This window comes from Branchiostoma lanceolatum, chromosome 4 (assembly GCF_035083965.1).
Source record: "Branchiostoma lanceolatum isolate klBraLanc5 chromosome 4, klBraLanc5.hap2, whole genome shotgun sequence".
Lineage (NCBI taxonomy): Eukaryota > Metazoa > Chordata > Leptocardii > Amphioxiformes > Branchiostomatidae > Branchiostoma > Branchiostoma lanceolatum.
The window spans coordinates 20,831,057-20,846,175 of record NC_089725.1 but is presented as its reverse complement, the minus strand read 5'-3'; the positions used below and the strand labels follow the sequence as shown (position 1 = coordinate 20,846,175).

At 44.6% G+C, this 15,119-nt stretch overlaps 3 protein-coding genes across 4 annotated transcripts in view; 2 read left to right on the top strand and 1 right to left on the bottom strand.

Moving 5' to 3' along the window:
* LOC136433269 (sushi, von Willebrand factor type A, EGF and pentraxin domain-containing protein 1-like) overlaps window positions 1-15,119 on the bottom strand; it is a 110,529-nt gene that overhangs the window by 83,792 nt on the left and 11,618 nt on the right. Inside the window, exon 32 of one of the 2 annotated variants that reach the window (XM_066425294.1) lies at window positions 13,337-14,748. The exons of the other annotated variant lie outside the window; for it this stretch is intronic. Coding sequence (XP_066281391.1) covers window positions 14,597-14,748 — 152 coding nt within the window. The 3' untranslated portion in view covers window positions 13,337-14,596. Of the gene's footprint in view, window positions 1-13,336; window positions 14,749-15,119 lie in introns of those variants that run through there. 2 annotated transcript variants of the gene reach the window in all.
* Window positions 545-7,383, top strand: LOC136433271 (uncharacterized). The gene is made up of 11 exons (XM_066425302.1): window positions 545-844; window positions 2,237-2,444; window positions 2,967-3,073; window positions 3,342-3,544; window positions 3,683-3,860; window positions 4,224-4,395; window positions 4,509-4,609; window positions 4,826-4,967; window positions 5,279-5,361; window positions 5,762-5,927; window positions 6,728-7,383. Exons 1-11 carry the CDS (start codon window positions 737-739, stop codon window positions 6,853-6,855), a joined length of 1,596 nt encoding a protein of 531 aa, XP_066281399.1. The 5' UTR covers window positions 545-736; the 3' UTR covers window positions 6,856-7,383.
* On the top strand, window positions 7,487-13,699 carry LOC136433272 (uncharacterized). The gene is made up of 11 exons (XM_066425303.1): window positions 7,487-7,742; window positions 9,298-9,505; window positions 9,693-9,799; window positions 10,078-10,280; window positions 10,408-10,582; window positions 10,753-10,924; window positions 11,208-11,308; window positions 11,751-11,892; window positions 12,117-12,199; window positions 12,413-12,578; window positions 12,925-13,699. The coding sequence occupies exons 1-11, from the start codon at window positions 7,635-7,637 to the stop codon at window positions 13,050-13,052; spliced, it is 1,593 nt and encodes a 530-aa protein (XP_066281400.1). The 5' UTR covers window positions 7,487-7,634; the 3' UTR covers window positions 13,053-13,699.

Below are 15,119 nucleotides of genomic sequence, written 5' to 3'. Positions count from 1 at the left end.
TTCGTATTTCTGAATAGCGGTAACAACGCTGGTCTGTCAAAGTGATACAGAATAACTTTCCCTATATTTGGTCTTGCCAGGGCCTGTTCTGGCAAGCGTGGTTTGTAACAATGGTAAAGGGGGTGGTTTTCGTCTTTCGTCAGTTTAGATTGTCGTTGCGTGGAACGCCAAGTTCTTTTAATGACCAATCCTGTAGTGCTTGCTGAAGTGTCTGGTTGCCCCTGTGTTTACGTTACAGCGTTTGTTACACCATGAATTAACGAAGACCAAAATTGAATCCGGCTCTCTACTCGAACTGAACAGAACCTCGCGCATACACGTATAACACTTTGGTGCGAGAAACTAATCTCCAAGCAGATCTCCACGGTGCACTACGGTGCTGGCTGGAGCTTCTCTGGCTGACTGGAGCTTCTCTGGCTATCTAATATGATTTTTTTGCACCTTGGAGATCTGCTTGGAGATCAGCGAGAAACTATACATTGCTGGCTAAGATAAGGGATACGTAATGTTGAATGCCCTCTCAGAAACATATATATCTCGAGTATTCCATTATTGGAGGAAATATGACTCTCTGCGTACGTACGACCATGGCACCAACCCATTATTCGAGAAGAATGACGCATATCCAGTGACCCGTGAAGGTCTTGACGCTACACTTCAGCGGGTGTACTCCAGTGGACTTTCCACAACACTCCGGCCAACATTTCCTCCCAGACAGACGCTCGACATCGGTGAGATGTCCATCATTAAGTCCCCACTCCCCGAAGTCGCCATCCCTGACGACATAGCCCTGGTGGATTATCTCACGGCAGACTTCGACGCCTACGGAGACAAGGTCGCGTTGGTAAGTCGGTAATCAACTTCTGCAGGGTAACATAAGGAAGGCGGAACGACCGAAGACCGAGTCAAGGCAGTCAAGGAATGTGTACTGGAGAACTAGACTTGGATCGTCCCCACCAGACTCCTTTGCTTGCTAAAAGAAAAAAGAAGAGATTGATCAAACGTATGATAATGGCAAATCATTCACCCTACTTCTGTAATGTATTCTGTCGATGACGACACGAAAATAAGCTGTAAGCTTGGGTCTGTCAATCTAATTCTGCTATGTATTAGCAAGCAAAGAACCCTGGTGGAGACGAAAACTTTTATAAAGAAGTCAGTATTTCTTTCCTTCCGCGGATGATTAGGCACCCATTTTGTTTTGCTAATCGGAGCCCTGTACCGGGGCCTAAAATTAAGTTACTCTCTGCAGAAGTAGGTAAACTAAGAACGGACCGTGTTTGCGGTATTTAAAAAATCATAACATAGTTTTCTTACAATCAGGATCCATTTGTCAGAATTGTATAGTTATCTGAATAAAAACGGCCGGGAAAATAAAGGGACAACGGTTTGTGTTTTAAATTTTCATATGAAGTGGTTGTTGACCTCGATGCGGACAATGCCAAATGGTTCGTGTTAAAACAACTGCCGACTTCGTCCCGACAGTCATAGCTAATAAGAGTCCCCAATGCGGATAAGACAGCGCTGTTGGTAGGTTTAACGTATGTCTGTATTCCAGATGACGAAAGAGGAAAACTGTCTCGGATCGTCATCATAACTGTAACTACTACATTAGGACTTAGGCACAAAGCGCATTTTGTGAAACCCAATATCTTTCACCAGACACAGGCACTTTCCTGTAATAACATGTGAACAAAAGCCTACCTCTTGATGAATGTTAGTACGTACACAAGTTAGTGCTGGCAAAGCGCGGGTCAGCTTTCAAAACAACTACAGGGAAGTGTGACAGGTGCATACAAATCAGCACGCTATGAAGTGACGTATATGGACTTGAAGAAATGTAGCGTATCCTTGGCATTTGAGGCGGGTATTTTTGATAACAAGAGGGGTAATTCTACGCAATGTTGATAAGTAGGGGCATCTGTGAACAATTTTGATAAGTAGAGGCCATAGGATGACGAGACATTGCGTGTATGCGTATGCTTGAATGTATGTGCATCCGCGAATGACTAGAGCGCAGTCTCCGGGATTCTGCATTCCAATACATTGTCTTTTAACGTTACATCTTTTCGTTTTTGGGCCCGCCTTTGGAACTGTTGAATTCACAGGTTGAAGATTACATTAAGCGAGCTATGTTTGTTTGTTTCAGAGCTCCAGCTAGCCCATCGCCTTACAACAGGCTCGTTGTCTGATTACTCTGATAATCTGATTGTATTACATTGCTTCATTTCTCCAGGTTGACGGCCCCACGGAAAGATCTTACACGTTCTCTCAGCTGAAGGTTCTGTTCCGCGTGTGCGGTAGCGCCCTCACGCGACTGGGGTTCAAACAGCATGACGTGTTTGCCATCTACAGCCCCAACCTGCCGGAGTTTGCCATCATTTTCTTCGGAGTCATCGGGATCGGAGGCACCGTGACGACGGTCAATCCTCTGTACACTGCAGGTGAGTCTGTAGGAACCGCTTTTCACATGCGAAGTCCTGCACAAACTATGGTTTCCTTTGTCACGATAGTATTAATGGAAACGCACTTAAATAACCCGCCATTGCTAGGAGGCAAAATAAACTTTCCGCTTAGGGGAATACGCTTCCCCTTCAAACAAATGGGGCAATAGACATAAGTGGATGGTTTTTGCTACACAATCACTGGAATCAATCATGCTTCAGTGCCGTTCTAAGCATAGGGAGTTGGAAAATATACAGTTCCTCTTCAAAGAGGCAGAAACTAAAATGAAATAATTGAAATATAACTGACTTAATTGGACCATGAAGATTCTTGGCAACATAATGTCTCCATGAACGAAACATTACATGACCCTTACATTATTTTGCAATGACCAGGTTGACGAAATGAAAGAAGGCGCGCCAGTCTGAATCCTTTATGGAGTTGAACGTCACAAATGTAATGTAAACGAGGACTTCGAAAATACACAATCTAAACTAAAGACCACCCTTCTGTCCCTCCAGATGAGCTTGCCCACCAGCTACAGCAGTCCGGGGCCTCCTACGTCATCACCATCCCCATGTTTGCTGACAAGGCAAAACAGGCCATGGACAAGTGCGAGAAGATCAAGGTCGGGCATCATCACGGTTGTAATGTCACTAACACGACAAACGCTGAGATCTGTATTTTACTTCAGGACCTGTCATGACTACTAAAACTTGCTTAAACTATAACCAATTCAGCTGGCCAATTCTTGTTCGTAATGCCACGTGACCTGAGTGTTTGGTCATTCTAACCTGATGAATGCTTAAGTTTGGACAGATGTTAATTCTTTGTATTTGAGCGCAGTTCAGCTTTTCACTGAATGCAGAATGACAGAATGGGCTGTTGCTTTTCAGGACTTGTACGTGTTCGGCGAGGCGGAGGGCTGCACGCCTTTCTCCAGCCTCCTGCGGGACGACGGCTCGGCCTTCCCGGCGGACGTGCAGATCAACCCGCGGGAGGACGTGGCGGTGTTACCGTACTCCAGCGGCACCACGGGGCTGCCCAAGGGCGTCATGCTCACACACTACAACATCATAGCTAACCTGCAACAAATGAGGTAACTAGAACATATTCCTTACAGAGAGTCTCAAATTGCTTGTAGTGATCGAAAGATCCACTAGTCATAGCTCTTCTAGAAAATTGGACCTGATTTACACTTGACTACATTTTTATATTCCCATTCTGAACCGAAAAGGCCTGAGAAGAGTCTGGCTCTGGACCCCAACACGGACGTCCTGATCGCGCTGCTGCCGTTATTCCACATCTATGGCATGGTCGCCATCTTGGCTATCGGACTGGTCCAGGGGGTGAAGGTCGTGTGTCTGCCTAAATTCGACCAAGAGCTGTTCCTAAAATGCGTCCAGGACCATAAGGTGATATAACCCTCCCTGCATTGCATACCCCATCTAACTGGAGAGAACATAATGAAAATGTCGCACGCATTCTTTACCAAGAAAGTTGTATAAGACCCACATTGTTTCTATCATAATCAAAGCACGGCAAATCTATTTCGCCATCAACGCGACCAAAGTTGCAGTTGCGTAGTCTCTACCAGACTCCATAGGATGGTGGAAAAATAGAGACTGACCAGAGGAGTTAGCCTTCCATAGGAGTACAGTTTGCAACCTATGGCCGGCTAACTTTTCCAGCAGTCTATTGAGTCTGGTAGAGACTAGCATTTGCAAGCATTTCTCTTCTTAAAGCCACATTGTGTAGTCAATTCTCCGTATATACAGGTGACTCGCGTGTCTTGTGTGCCTCCTGTCGTCCTGTTCCTGGCCAAACACCCGCTGGTGGACAAGTACGACTTCTCTCACGTGAAGGAGCTGGTGAACGGCGCCGCGCCGCTCGGCAGGGAGCTCGCACAGGCAGTCGTCACCCGGCTGAAGCACCCCACCATCCGCCAAGGTACTACAGCTCAATCAGCATGGAACTCAGCATCTTGACGTCGACTTTACTCTGTGCAATTTTTCATCGCATCTTGATATGTTTTATTCTCTTGGGTGTCTTGTTCTTCTTAGGGTTTGGGATGACGGAGGCCAGTCCGGTCACCCACATTGTTATGGAGGGAGAGGACCTGCCAGGCTCGATCGGACAGCCTTTGCCCAATACTGAATGCAAGGTAGGCTTTCTGGTTGTGACTAAAAGAGAATTGTCATTGGGTGAGAAATTTCTACTCCTACTTTAACATCTCATATGGAGAGTAAAAACGTGGTTGTCTGGTGAATCTTTGGGTCCGGTACATCACAAATTCATAACGAAAAACGTCAGGCTTACTGTAATGTTAGAATGGTAAGATAGTCATCTTAACTGGACCAAGGGTACCCGGTTGTTTCAGATCGTGGACGTAGAGTCGGGAAAGCTGCTGGGCGAGGGTGAAGACGGTGAGCTGTGTGTGCGGGGTCCTCAGGTGATGAAGGGTTATCTGAACAACCCGGAGGCCACGGCCAACACCATCAAGGACGGCTGGCTACACACAGGTGGGTGGTGACGTGGGGTATAGTCCATGTCAAACTTCAATTTTGTCAAGAAGAGCATTATAAAAGCAGCGTTTTCTCCTACGACTTACGACAGTGCTAATATCCAGCAGATGCACAGTCGAGGTCGTCCAATAGCTTGGCGTAATCAAGCCTGTTTGTAGCCCACAGTGTTGCTTTCCACATCTACCTAACTTTCGTGAAAAATGCACAGGTGATAATATGTTCTAGTTTACACAGGCACTTGAACTGTAGCACCAAGATTCTTCCTGAGGATGCTGTCATCCATCATGGGTTTCTTTTTTGTTCTCCAGGCGACATCGGTCATTTCGACGGCACCGGGAATTTCTATATAGTAGACCGTCTTAAGGAACTCATCAAGTACAAGGGATACCAGGTGAGCACCCCGAGAACTGTCTCCTGGAATCTGTAGGCTATTATTCTGTGAAGCGATCAGATTTACCCAATACATTAGACTTACCCAATACATTATAATTTCAAAGCATGACATTAAAAGCACGACGGAACAAAAAGTACTTTCCAGCACGTTGGTAGTTCTCTCATGTTATTGATGTAACGGATATAAGGGAGGAAAGTTTAAGATTGTGTGAAAGAAAGGGGAGATATTGGACATCTCGTTTCTTCCTTATTTCTCCATCCCGTGACTCTTGTGGTTGGTGAGTAGCTGTGTGCTCTAAGTGCCGCAATGTCGCTGGGGAAACCTTACTCCGAGTCATCAAAAAAGGCAGACACACCAGTCAGCCTTCAGAAAGTCATGTCTTCATGTTGACCCTCAGGTTCCCCCAGCTGAGCTGGAGGCGCTGCTGCTGTCCCACCCGGACCTGCAGGACGCAGCGGTGGTCGGGGTGCCGGACCAGGAGGCCGGCGAGCTGCCCAAGGCGTACGTGGTGAAGAAGGCTGACTCACAGGTCACAGGGGATCAGGTCATGGACTACATCGCAGGTGAGGACTGTTATTGATATTTATATTTATAGGAAAGTCTTTCAGTGTAGCCTGACTAGATCGCGCTCCTAGCGGCCGGCCCGACGGATACCGCCCCCTAGAGGGGGGAGGGGGTCATCAACCCCAGCCAGCGAGAGCTTGTGTAGACATAGGCTACTTTCAATGGACCTTCGAAATTGTTATGTTGCCTACCCTACCCTACCCACTTTCTTCTCTCTTAATACCTGTGCTTCATGTCAAGACAGCGTTGAAGATGGATATAATTTCTAATGACATGTCCCGCCTATACTGTAGATAAACGAAACGGAGAATGAATACGGTCACATGTAGATCGAGCACACGCATACCAAAGACAAGCAGACATTTTCAATCTTTATGTCATGTCCCGACTCCATATCAAGCACGTACTTTGGCTAATACATTTTAGCGCTTTAGAAAAGAGAGACTGTATCATAATCGATAGAAACGTTTAATCAACACAAAATATGCCATTCCGTCAATATTATCATAGTTGTAGTTTTTAGAATGAATAGACGAGTATCAGTATAGACGAGTATCATTTGTGTTGATTGCCATACATTTGCACCATGTACAACTGTCCAACAATAAAGTTCATTCATTCACTTACATGCTTCTCCTTGGTAAACGTAGAATCTCAACCGAGCACTCATAACACCTTGAACATTTGGGTACCTCAGTCGTGTAAACAAATAAATCATGGGAATCGGTGTCAAAATACCACGTTACAATTCTAAAGAAACAGGAACAAAATAAGAGACTAAGTCTTCTCTTTTCCACAGGCAAAGTTGCTCCGTACAAGAAGCTCCGGTTCGTGGAGTTCACGGACCAGATCCCGAAGTCGGCCAGCGGGAAGATCCTCCGTAAGGTGCTGAAGGAGAAGGAGGTCGAGCGGCAGAAAGAAAAGTGACTCTTCGTCTTGTTGCAGAGACGTGCTTCAACTATGCTTGTTCAGCTTGTTCTTACTGTAAACATCGCGTGAACAGATGAAATATGTTACTCCGTAACGTTAACGTTTGTTGTAGAATATGGGGTAGCGAAACATTCAATGGAAACCAACCAGTAAGGTCTCCCTCTCCAATAAGGTAGATGACTCTGTAGTTACTAGTGTTGTTGATAGGCAGCTTGCATCACCATGTGTTATGTAAGCAAGGTAAACCAGCTGCCGTGACAAGGTTCAAGGGCCGCTCGCTCTTATCTCATCTTGTGCTTGTGTGAATGGAAACGTTGTCTAAAATACAACGTTAACCCACTGTTCCTTACAGTCTAGATGGAAATTCTATACCGTATAAGAGATACATTGTTGTGTGTTTACATGAAACGTTACATGTTACTGCCTTTTCTCTGTTTTATTGATCTGTTTTATGCCGCCGTTCAAAAGTGGCCTACCGTATCATAGATTACACAAATTAAAGAAGACATCACAATGCGTACATAACTAATTTTATCTTCTTGATAATGGCGAAGATTTAGACTGCACGCAGAACGCACAGGTATGTCCCCGATTACTTGGAATGACCCCGCCCCATTCAGGTGCAGAATAACGCGTGTGCAGTGACCCCAGACCAAGTCCCCCGCACACCTCACGTAAAAGCCACAGCTGCCAGCGTGTCACGCAGGTCTATCCAGTAGTCAGCAGCAGCTCCTAGTAAGGATCTCTCTCCAGCCGACTTACTCGCTGTCCCGACCATGTCGATCATCAAGAGCCCTCACCCTGAAATCGCCATTCCTGACGACGTATCGGTTGTGGACCACGTCACCAGAGACTTCGACACGTACGGGGACCGGGTTGCGCTGGTGAGTTTAGTGTTTACTCTGAAATAGATACGGTAGGTGCCCTGGATAATTCATGCCCTTAGTGGGCTACCGAATCTAATCTGGCCTATTTAACTGAAGAGATCTTTCAATAAGATCAAAATGTATCAAAATGTGTTAAATGTTTCTTGATGGCTCAGATCATACTGTGTAAGATCACACAATAACTAGGATTCGGCGTTCACTGAATGACTGGTAATTATATCCTTGAGACTATTCGCACATGACCCAAACGGAGGACGTCCTCAGTATAACCTCTTTAGGTAAGACCCGAGGTGTAAACACACAGTTGACTCTTAAGCTGCGATTCGAAATTATATGATTTACCCCCGAAGTTTACTTGGCCAAATCAATGACTGATCTCCCATGTTTTGACAGCCACTGCCCAAACGCAGACGAGTATTAATCAAATGCTTGAGCTCATTTGACGGTATTCACGTAAATGGGCACATAGTTGCCGAGCAGGTTTTGCATAGACAAAGGGATTCAAAACACACCCAGAACTCTGGTTATAGGATAACAATCGAAGGCAGATGGCTCGGAATGTACGAGTCATTTCTTTGCGAAAGACGAGTCGCCGCCGCCGCGTAACTGATTCTGGACAGGGTCGCATGCGCACCACGACCTTGGAATTCCGCTCAAACTGTAATGACTCCATTATGCTGAAGGACATGTCTCGTGTAATTGCTTTGAAAAGAACCTCTCCAAAAGAACTAAAAGAAATGGCTGGTCAGAACATCAAGGTATCAAAGAAAAATCACTGCAAAGGTAGCAAGGAATTCTATGAATAAGTAATTCTTTGCCTTTGCAGTTACAGGATACATGTGATATGTCACGGCAAAACACCCTTGCGCTGCTGGTTTCTGTTATCGGTGTAAATAAGACAGCGGTGACAGAAATACCGAGGATTCCAACGGTTGTGAATGTCTGAAACTTACCGTGTGTCAAGTCAGGCTGGGTCAAGACTAGACCATGAGCTGTAACACACTTTGGTGGCAGGGCGGTCAGTAACATATCCACCTTTCTCCCGGCTTTTTGAAATTTGACTTCAGTCGATCATATCTCTGCTGTTCCTTTATCAATTTCAAACTCAATTGCTTAAACCTCCTATAAGAACGAAAATGATCAGTCCCAAAGTCTTTAGCTGGAATGGAAGTAATTCGAGCTGCAGCAGATAGAACGCCCCGAGTCACGTCACGTCAAAACTAGCACTTGCCTTAATGGTAGACTCCAGTCGCAGATGATTGTAGAACATCTGACACGGATCAAAACACAGGACGGAAAGCATGGCATACGTGATACTTACGCTGTGGAAGGCAATAAAAGCCAGGCTGTTTTAGACTTCGGAATCCGGATTTAAGGTCGTAGCTGGGATGGAGAGTTCAGTTCAAGGCAAACGCAAGAAGTCCCTACAAACATGGCGGCACGTTCAGTCGGTTGATACTAAAGTTTCGATTATTGGCTTGTCCGTTTGTTATATGACGAAATACATTCTATACCCAGGTAAATCATGCGCATTTCCATTCTCTTTTGTCAGATCGACGGGCCCACTGGACGATCGTACACGTTCTCTCAGCTGAAGAAACTAATCCGTGTGTGCGGCAGCGCCCTCACGCGGCTAGGCTTCAAACAGCATGACGTGTTCGCCATCTACAGCCCCAACCTGCCGGAGTTTGCCATCATTTTCTTCGGAGTCATCGGGATTGGAGGCACCGTGACGACGGTCAACCCTCTGTACACTGCAGGTGAGTCACTTGTAAAACTTTGTTCTTAAGCAACTATGGCTGTGTGTTCTTCGCAAACATTCTCAATCATTGTACACGTATATCTGCTATTGGTGGGCTTGACGCCGGTAAAGGGACTTTAGTTTCAATGATTGTTTCTCCCCGTCCGGATATGGACTGTTGTACTGTACTGTATCTGATCATCCAGATGAGCTCGCACATCAGCTGGAGATGTCCGGCGCGTCCTACGTCATCACCATCGGCATGTTCGCCGACAAGGCTAAACAGGCCATGGACAAGTGCGAGAAAGTCAAGGTCAGAAGAATCTCTTAAGTGAGACTTATAACGACAGAAGCCCCCTGAAACTATATATATTAAGATCTTTTGATTTCATTGTGAAGTGCCTGAACTCAAATTAAGTATTGTCAAAGTAGGTGTACAGGTACAAAGTAGTACAGAACAGATGCTTGGAAATGTGGTTTACACTCTTCCGACTTAACGTTACATGAAAACATTACTAACAAATATGTAAGACTTATGTTTGGCTCATGACGAAGAACTGTCATCAAACAAGTATCCGTCTAATCCACTAGGACGTGTACGTGTTCGGCGAGGCGGAGGGCTGCACGCCGTTCTCCAGCCTCCTGCGGGACGACGGCTCGGCCTTCCCGGCGGACGTGCAGATCAACCCGCGGGAGGACGTGGCGGTGTTACCGTACTCCAGCGGCACCACGGGACTGCCCAAGGGCGTCATGCTCACACACTACAACTTAGTGGCCAACATGGAGCAAATGAGGTGAGCGATCCCCTTCACTAGTTTCATTGCCTTTCAAAATAACTAGTGTTTGTTTCTTCGTTTTCTTGGTTGGTTGTTTTTTCCTGTATGGAGGTGATGGTTTTCCTGTATTTTGTCCGTTGCTCAGACAAGATGGATCTGTAGAAGCAGTCGCGAACCCGAGCCTTCTGGGACTTCTGCCGTTTTTCCACATCTACGGCATGTCCGTCATCCTCGCCGGCTCGCTACTGGTGGGCGCCAACGTGGTCATCCTCCCCAAGTTCGACCAGGAGCTTTTCCTGAAGTGCATCCAAGACTATAAGGTACAGTAAGACATTTTGCAGACAAAGAAGAAAAAGCCCATGTAGCAAATTGTTATTGAAGTTTTGTATTTAGATTTCGATTACTTGTATCTTTTTGCCTTCTCACATGGAGATGCATCCTTATAACGAGTTGTTTTGTGACATATCTTTTGTGCTTTCCGCCCTTCCAGGTGACCCACGTGCACCTGGTACCTCCCATCGCCCTGTTCCTGGCCAAACATCCGATGGTGGACAAGTACGACTTTTCCAACGTCCAGGAATTGTTCTGCGGAGCTGCGCCGATGGGCAAAGAGCTGAGCGATGCTGTGAGGAGCCGGCTGAAGGTGCCATCTATCAGACAAGGTCGGCTATATTCAGTTCAGTGACAAGTTCAGTGACAATTGCTACCATCACAGAAAAGAGTTGTTTTGTGACAAGCGGGTAGAGAATATCTTCTCACAATCAGCCGTGTTTTTGTGTGATAAACTGCATAAGGTGTCAACACCTATGTTGATGTTGTAAGCACTCTCAGTTATTCGGATTTTCTACTGTTTTTAGAAACATAGATTCCGCACATATTGCTACGATCACAGAAAACCTGTTTCCCAATGGTTTACTGCAGTATGTACGGCTTTGTTTTGACCAGGATTTGGCATGACGGAGACAAGTCCAGTGACGCATGTGGTGAAGATGGGAGAGAGCAAGCCTGGATCCGTCGGGGTTCCCATTGGTAACACAGAAATGAAGGCAAGTGCGTTGAGCTGTTTAAAGAAACAAAGAAGGCAAAAAAATATACTCACGGAACATGTGTGCTCCGTGAAGGTAGCGCCTGGAATTAAACAGCATGATACTCAGGCTATTTGCAGTACATCGATTAGTGATTTATGGCGACGTCTAAGTATGTGGTGTGTCTTGAGTTATAACAACGTGATCGACTGGACAACCATTGACCTCTACCATGGCATAGTCATTACTCTCATTGACTAAAATTGCCCCTTATGATACATGATTTGGTCTCCTGCAGGTGGCTAATGTAGAAGCAGTTCGAACATCTAACCATTGGTTTCATGTTTGTCATATATATCTATTGACTTCTACGTCACTTTAAGTCACGGGATAAATGAAGGCACCATACGGTAATAGTCTTTTGACTGTGACATTAATCGTGTTGTTTCCTACTGACGTGAAGGTGGTGGAGATCGAGTCGGGAAAGCTGCTGGGCGAGGGTGAAGACGGTGAGCTGTGTGTGCGGGGTCCTCAGGTGATGAAGGGTTATCTGAACAACCCGGAGGCCACGGCCAACACCATCAAGGACGGCTGGCTGCACACAGGTGGGTGGGACATTAATACACCAGCAGGAATCAACCAAAGGTCAAATAGATATACTACTATTTGTGGAAATCTTCACATATATTTCCGGCAAGACTAATCAGATGGAAATCATTGCTGATTGTAAATTGGATATCCCTGTTCTATTTATGACTATCACAATGCTTTAAACTCAATAAAATGTAGTTCGTACTGTAATACATAAGCCCATGTCTGTACATCACAGGGGATATCGGCCACTACGACAGTGAGTACAACTTCTACGTGGTGGACAGGCTGAAAGAGCTGATCAAGTACAAGGGCTACCAGGTACAACCTTCGTACGTTTCAATATAAGAAGGGTGCATAGAACTGCTGTGTGCATTGGACAGTAAAAGGTAGACTTTGACTCCATGAAGCTATCGGAAGAAAAAATCTAAAAGTATATCGGAGTTCACGTCGTGTACCTAGGCGAGTTTAAGGTAATATTGAGCACGGAGGTTGAAGAGCTCTGCTATACTTACCTTGTGTTGTACCCCGAAGGTTCCTCCCGCGGAGTTAGAGGCCCTCCTCCTGTCCGACCCTCGCGTGCAGGACGCAGCAGTGATCGGGGTGCCGGACCTGGAGGCCGGGGAACTGCCTAAAGCTTACATCGTCAAGAAGGCGGACTCAGATGTCACAGAGAAGGATATCAAGGACTTCATCGCCGGTAAACACTACATCGAGACTTTTTATTGTAAAAACATACAACGATGTTTATTGATTGAATAAATGTCGGATTAATCGGAGCAGCTTAACTGTTAAGATTAGAGTTGAAGGGTTGGTGGGTCTCAGTTAGAATCTATAGGAGCTATGCTTGGGTTTCTTTTTACATCTATAACAGGTTGAACAATTATTGAAGAGGAACTGACAAACACATATGATGCTCTTTCCAGACTTCTAAGATGCAGTGAATCAATGTTTCAGATGATATGGCTCCACGTTCTTCCAGTCGTGGTATCATGGAAACATTCAAATGTAATAGTTTGAATGAGCTCCTTTATTTTGGTCTACAGAGAAAGTGGCCCCGTACAAGAAGCTCCGGTTCGTGGAGTTCACGGACCAGATCCCGAAGTCGGCCAGCGGGAAGATCCTGCGGAGGGTGCTGAAGCAGAAGGAGGTCGAGCGGCAGAAGAAGGATTAAATTCTCTAGCTTTTAGATTAACATTTGCCCCATCGTATTTAGGAATAATCACTCATAACTCAAGATACTGTTTGATATAGTCTTGCGTGTACAGGGTACGTAGCTGTAGGGATAAGGGCCGAGGTGAGACAGCTGATTACAACCCATCTATGCAATAATAAAGCTCCACGGCACGAACCTGTCTTACATACCCGCATATTTTACTTCAATGTTGTGATACTTCGTACTAATCGGTAGCTCCTAAGGGGATCAGCTATTGTGACTTTTTTTATCAAAAGCAAATAAACGTTTTCCCCCAACTTTATTTGAAATAAACATCAACTGTGAAACAATCGTGAAACAAAAATCAATTAATGCATCTTAGTATCACAGTAGAATTGATATAAGCCTCTTTTTTTAACTTTACAATGATAAGTCAGTCTTTAACAATGCTTTGTGTTTTCACATAGTATTAACACATGGACATGTGAGTAACTGCTAGTGTGCTGTTATCACAGTAGAACAACATGAGTCTTTTTACTTTACAACAATACGTTGTTTGATGGTATTTTGTATCACATAGTATGTTACACCTCTCATTCAATGAAATGTACACCACCTTTACTCAGAGTTGTATACAGATGTAATACATAATGTTTTCGAAGAGACTCAAGATTGTTTTTGTACCTGAGCCAAGATAGATAAATGACATATTTTGCCAGGGTGACATATAAGTTATCCCCAAAGGTGAAGGGCATTGACGCTATATCATTGATATCTATGTTGATACCATTTTCAAGAAGCGGGTTCTTAATTTTCTCCAATAGCCTTTTGACTTTGTACACTCAAAGAACATATGTGCGTAGTTTTCGTCAAACAAACAAACAAACAAACAAACAAACAAACAAACATATGTCACAATCACTTTAATTCTAAATATATCTAATTTAATTTAAAGAAACAGTTTCAGTTAGAAAGAGAAATGCATATGCTTGGAACACAAAATATCATCACTTCTTTCTGAAGGTTACCTACTTAAAATGGACAGCATCTACAGACAAATGTATTTTGAAAGGAGGCAGATAGGAGCCACATTGAATCACTTAGGGAATGATATTGAGCTACCCTAATCATGAACACGTCAACAAACCAACAAACGATGGTGAAGGTATAATCTATCGAATCTAAAAGAAAACTTGAATAGCAAACACTTCGATTAGATAGGAAATATACAACACGCGTTTCTGAACTTACTCGGATTTTTCAAAACTGATCATTAATAAAATTTATCACAATTGTTAATATTGAATTAATCTTATCTAAGGTGTATATCATACCGGAAAATGAAAACAACACACTTTCTACTTTGTTTAGATATATTATAGATATATGTTAGCCGTTTGACGTAAGTGTAATCACCCCACAATGCGTTCATTCGTAACAAACGTACACTGGGTTAAATGTTTTGTTACCTCGTTCGTAGCTCCACAGGGAATTATATATTTACTTCTTTGGGAACTTGCGACTGTTATAGTTATCATTGGACTATTTTAAAGACCCATCCGCTATACAGTATTAGGGCGGGTCACCGCACTGAACTCGCAGACATAGTACTCCGACCGGCTGCACTGTTGATCGTCCCACCGGAACCCGGCAGCAGGCCACAGGTGCACACAGTCCTGGGTGGTGGTGGGGTTCCCTCCGTCGTTAGGCTCACCTGTTTTACAAACACAACAAAGGTTCACTATATATATAAAGAAATATACATAAAAAGTTTTGAGCAAGTAATGTTTGACACCATGATCGTAGAATTACAGACCTGCAAGTATGTGTATGTCTGGTACGGCCTCCATCTTGTGCACATGTACAGTGACACTCATGACAGTAACTTTCCTTGCTGATTTTGTTACACGATTACATCATTGCAAGCTTTTCCTCGTAACTAGCTTAGGTGGAAAGATTCACAGTTGGGGCTTGGGCCGATGGGGGTGGGGGGTGGCAAAGTTCTTCTGAATACACTGTCCTTCGCTGCTAACAAGCACAATGTGAACGTTTGATCAACTGAAGTCGCTGAGAAAAAGAATGATG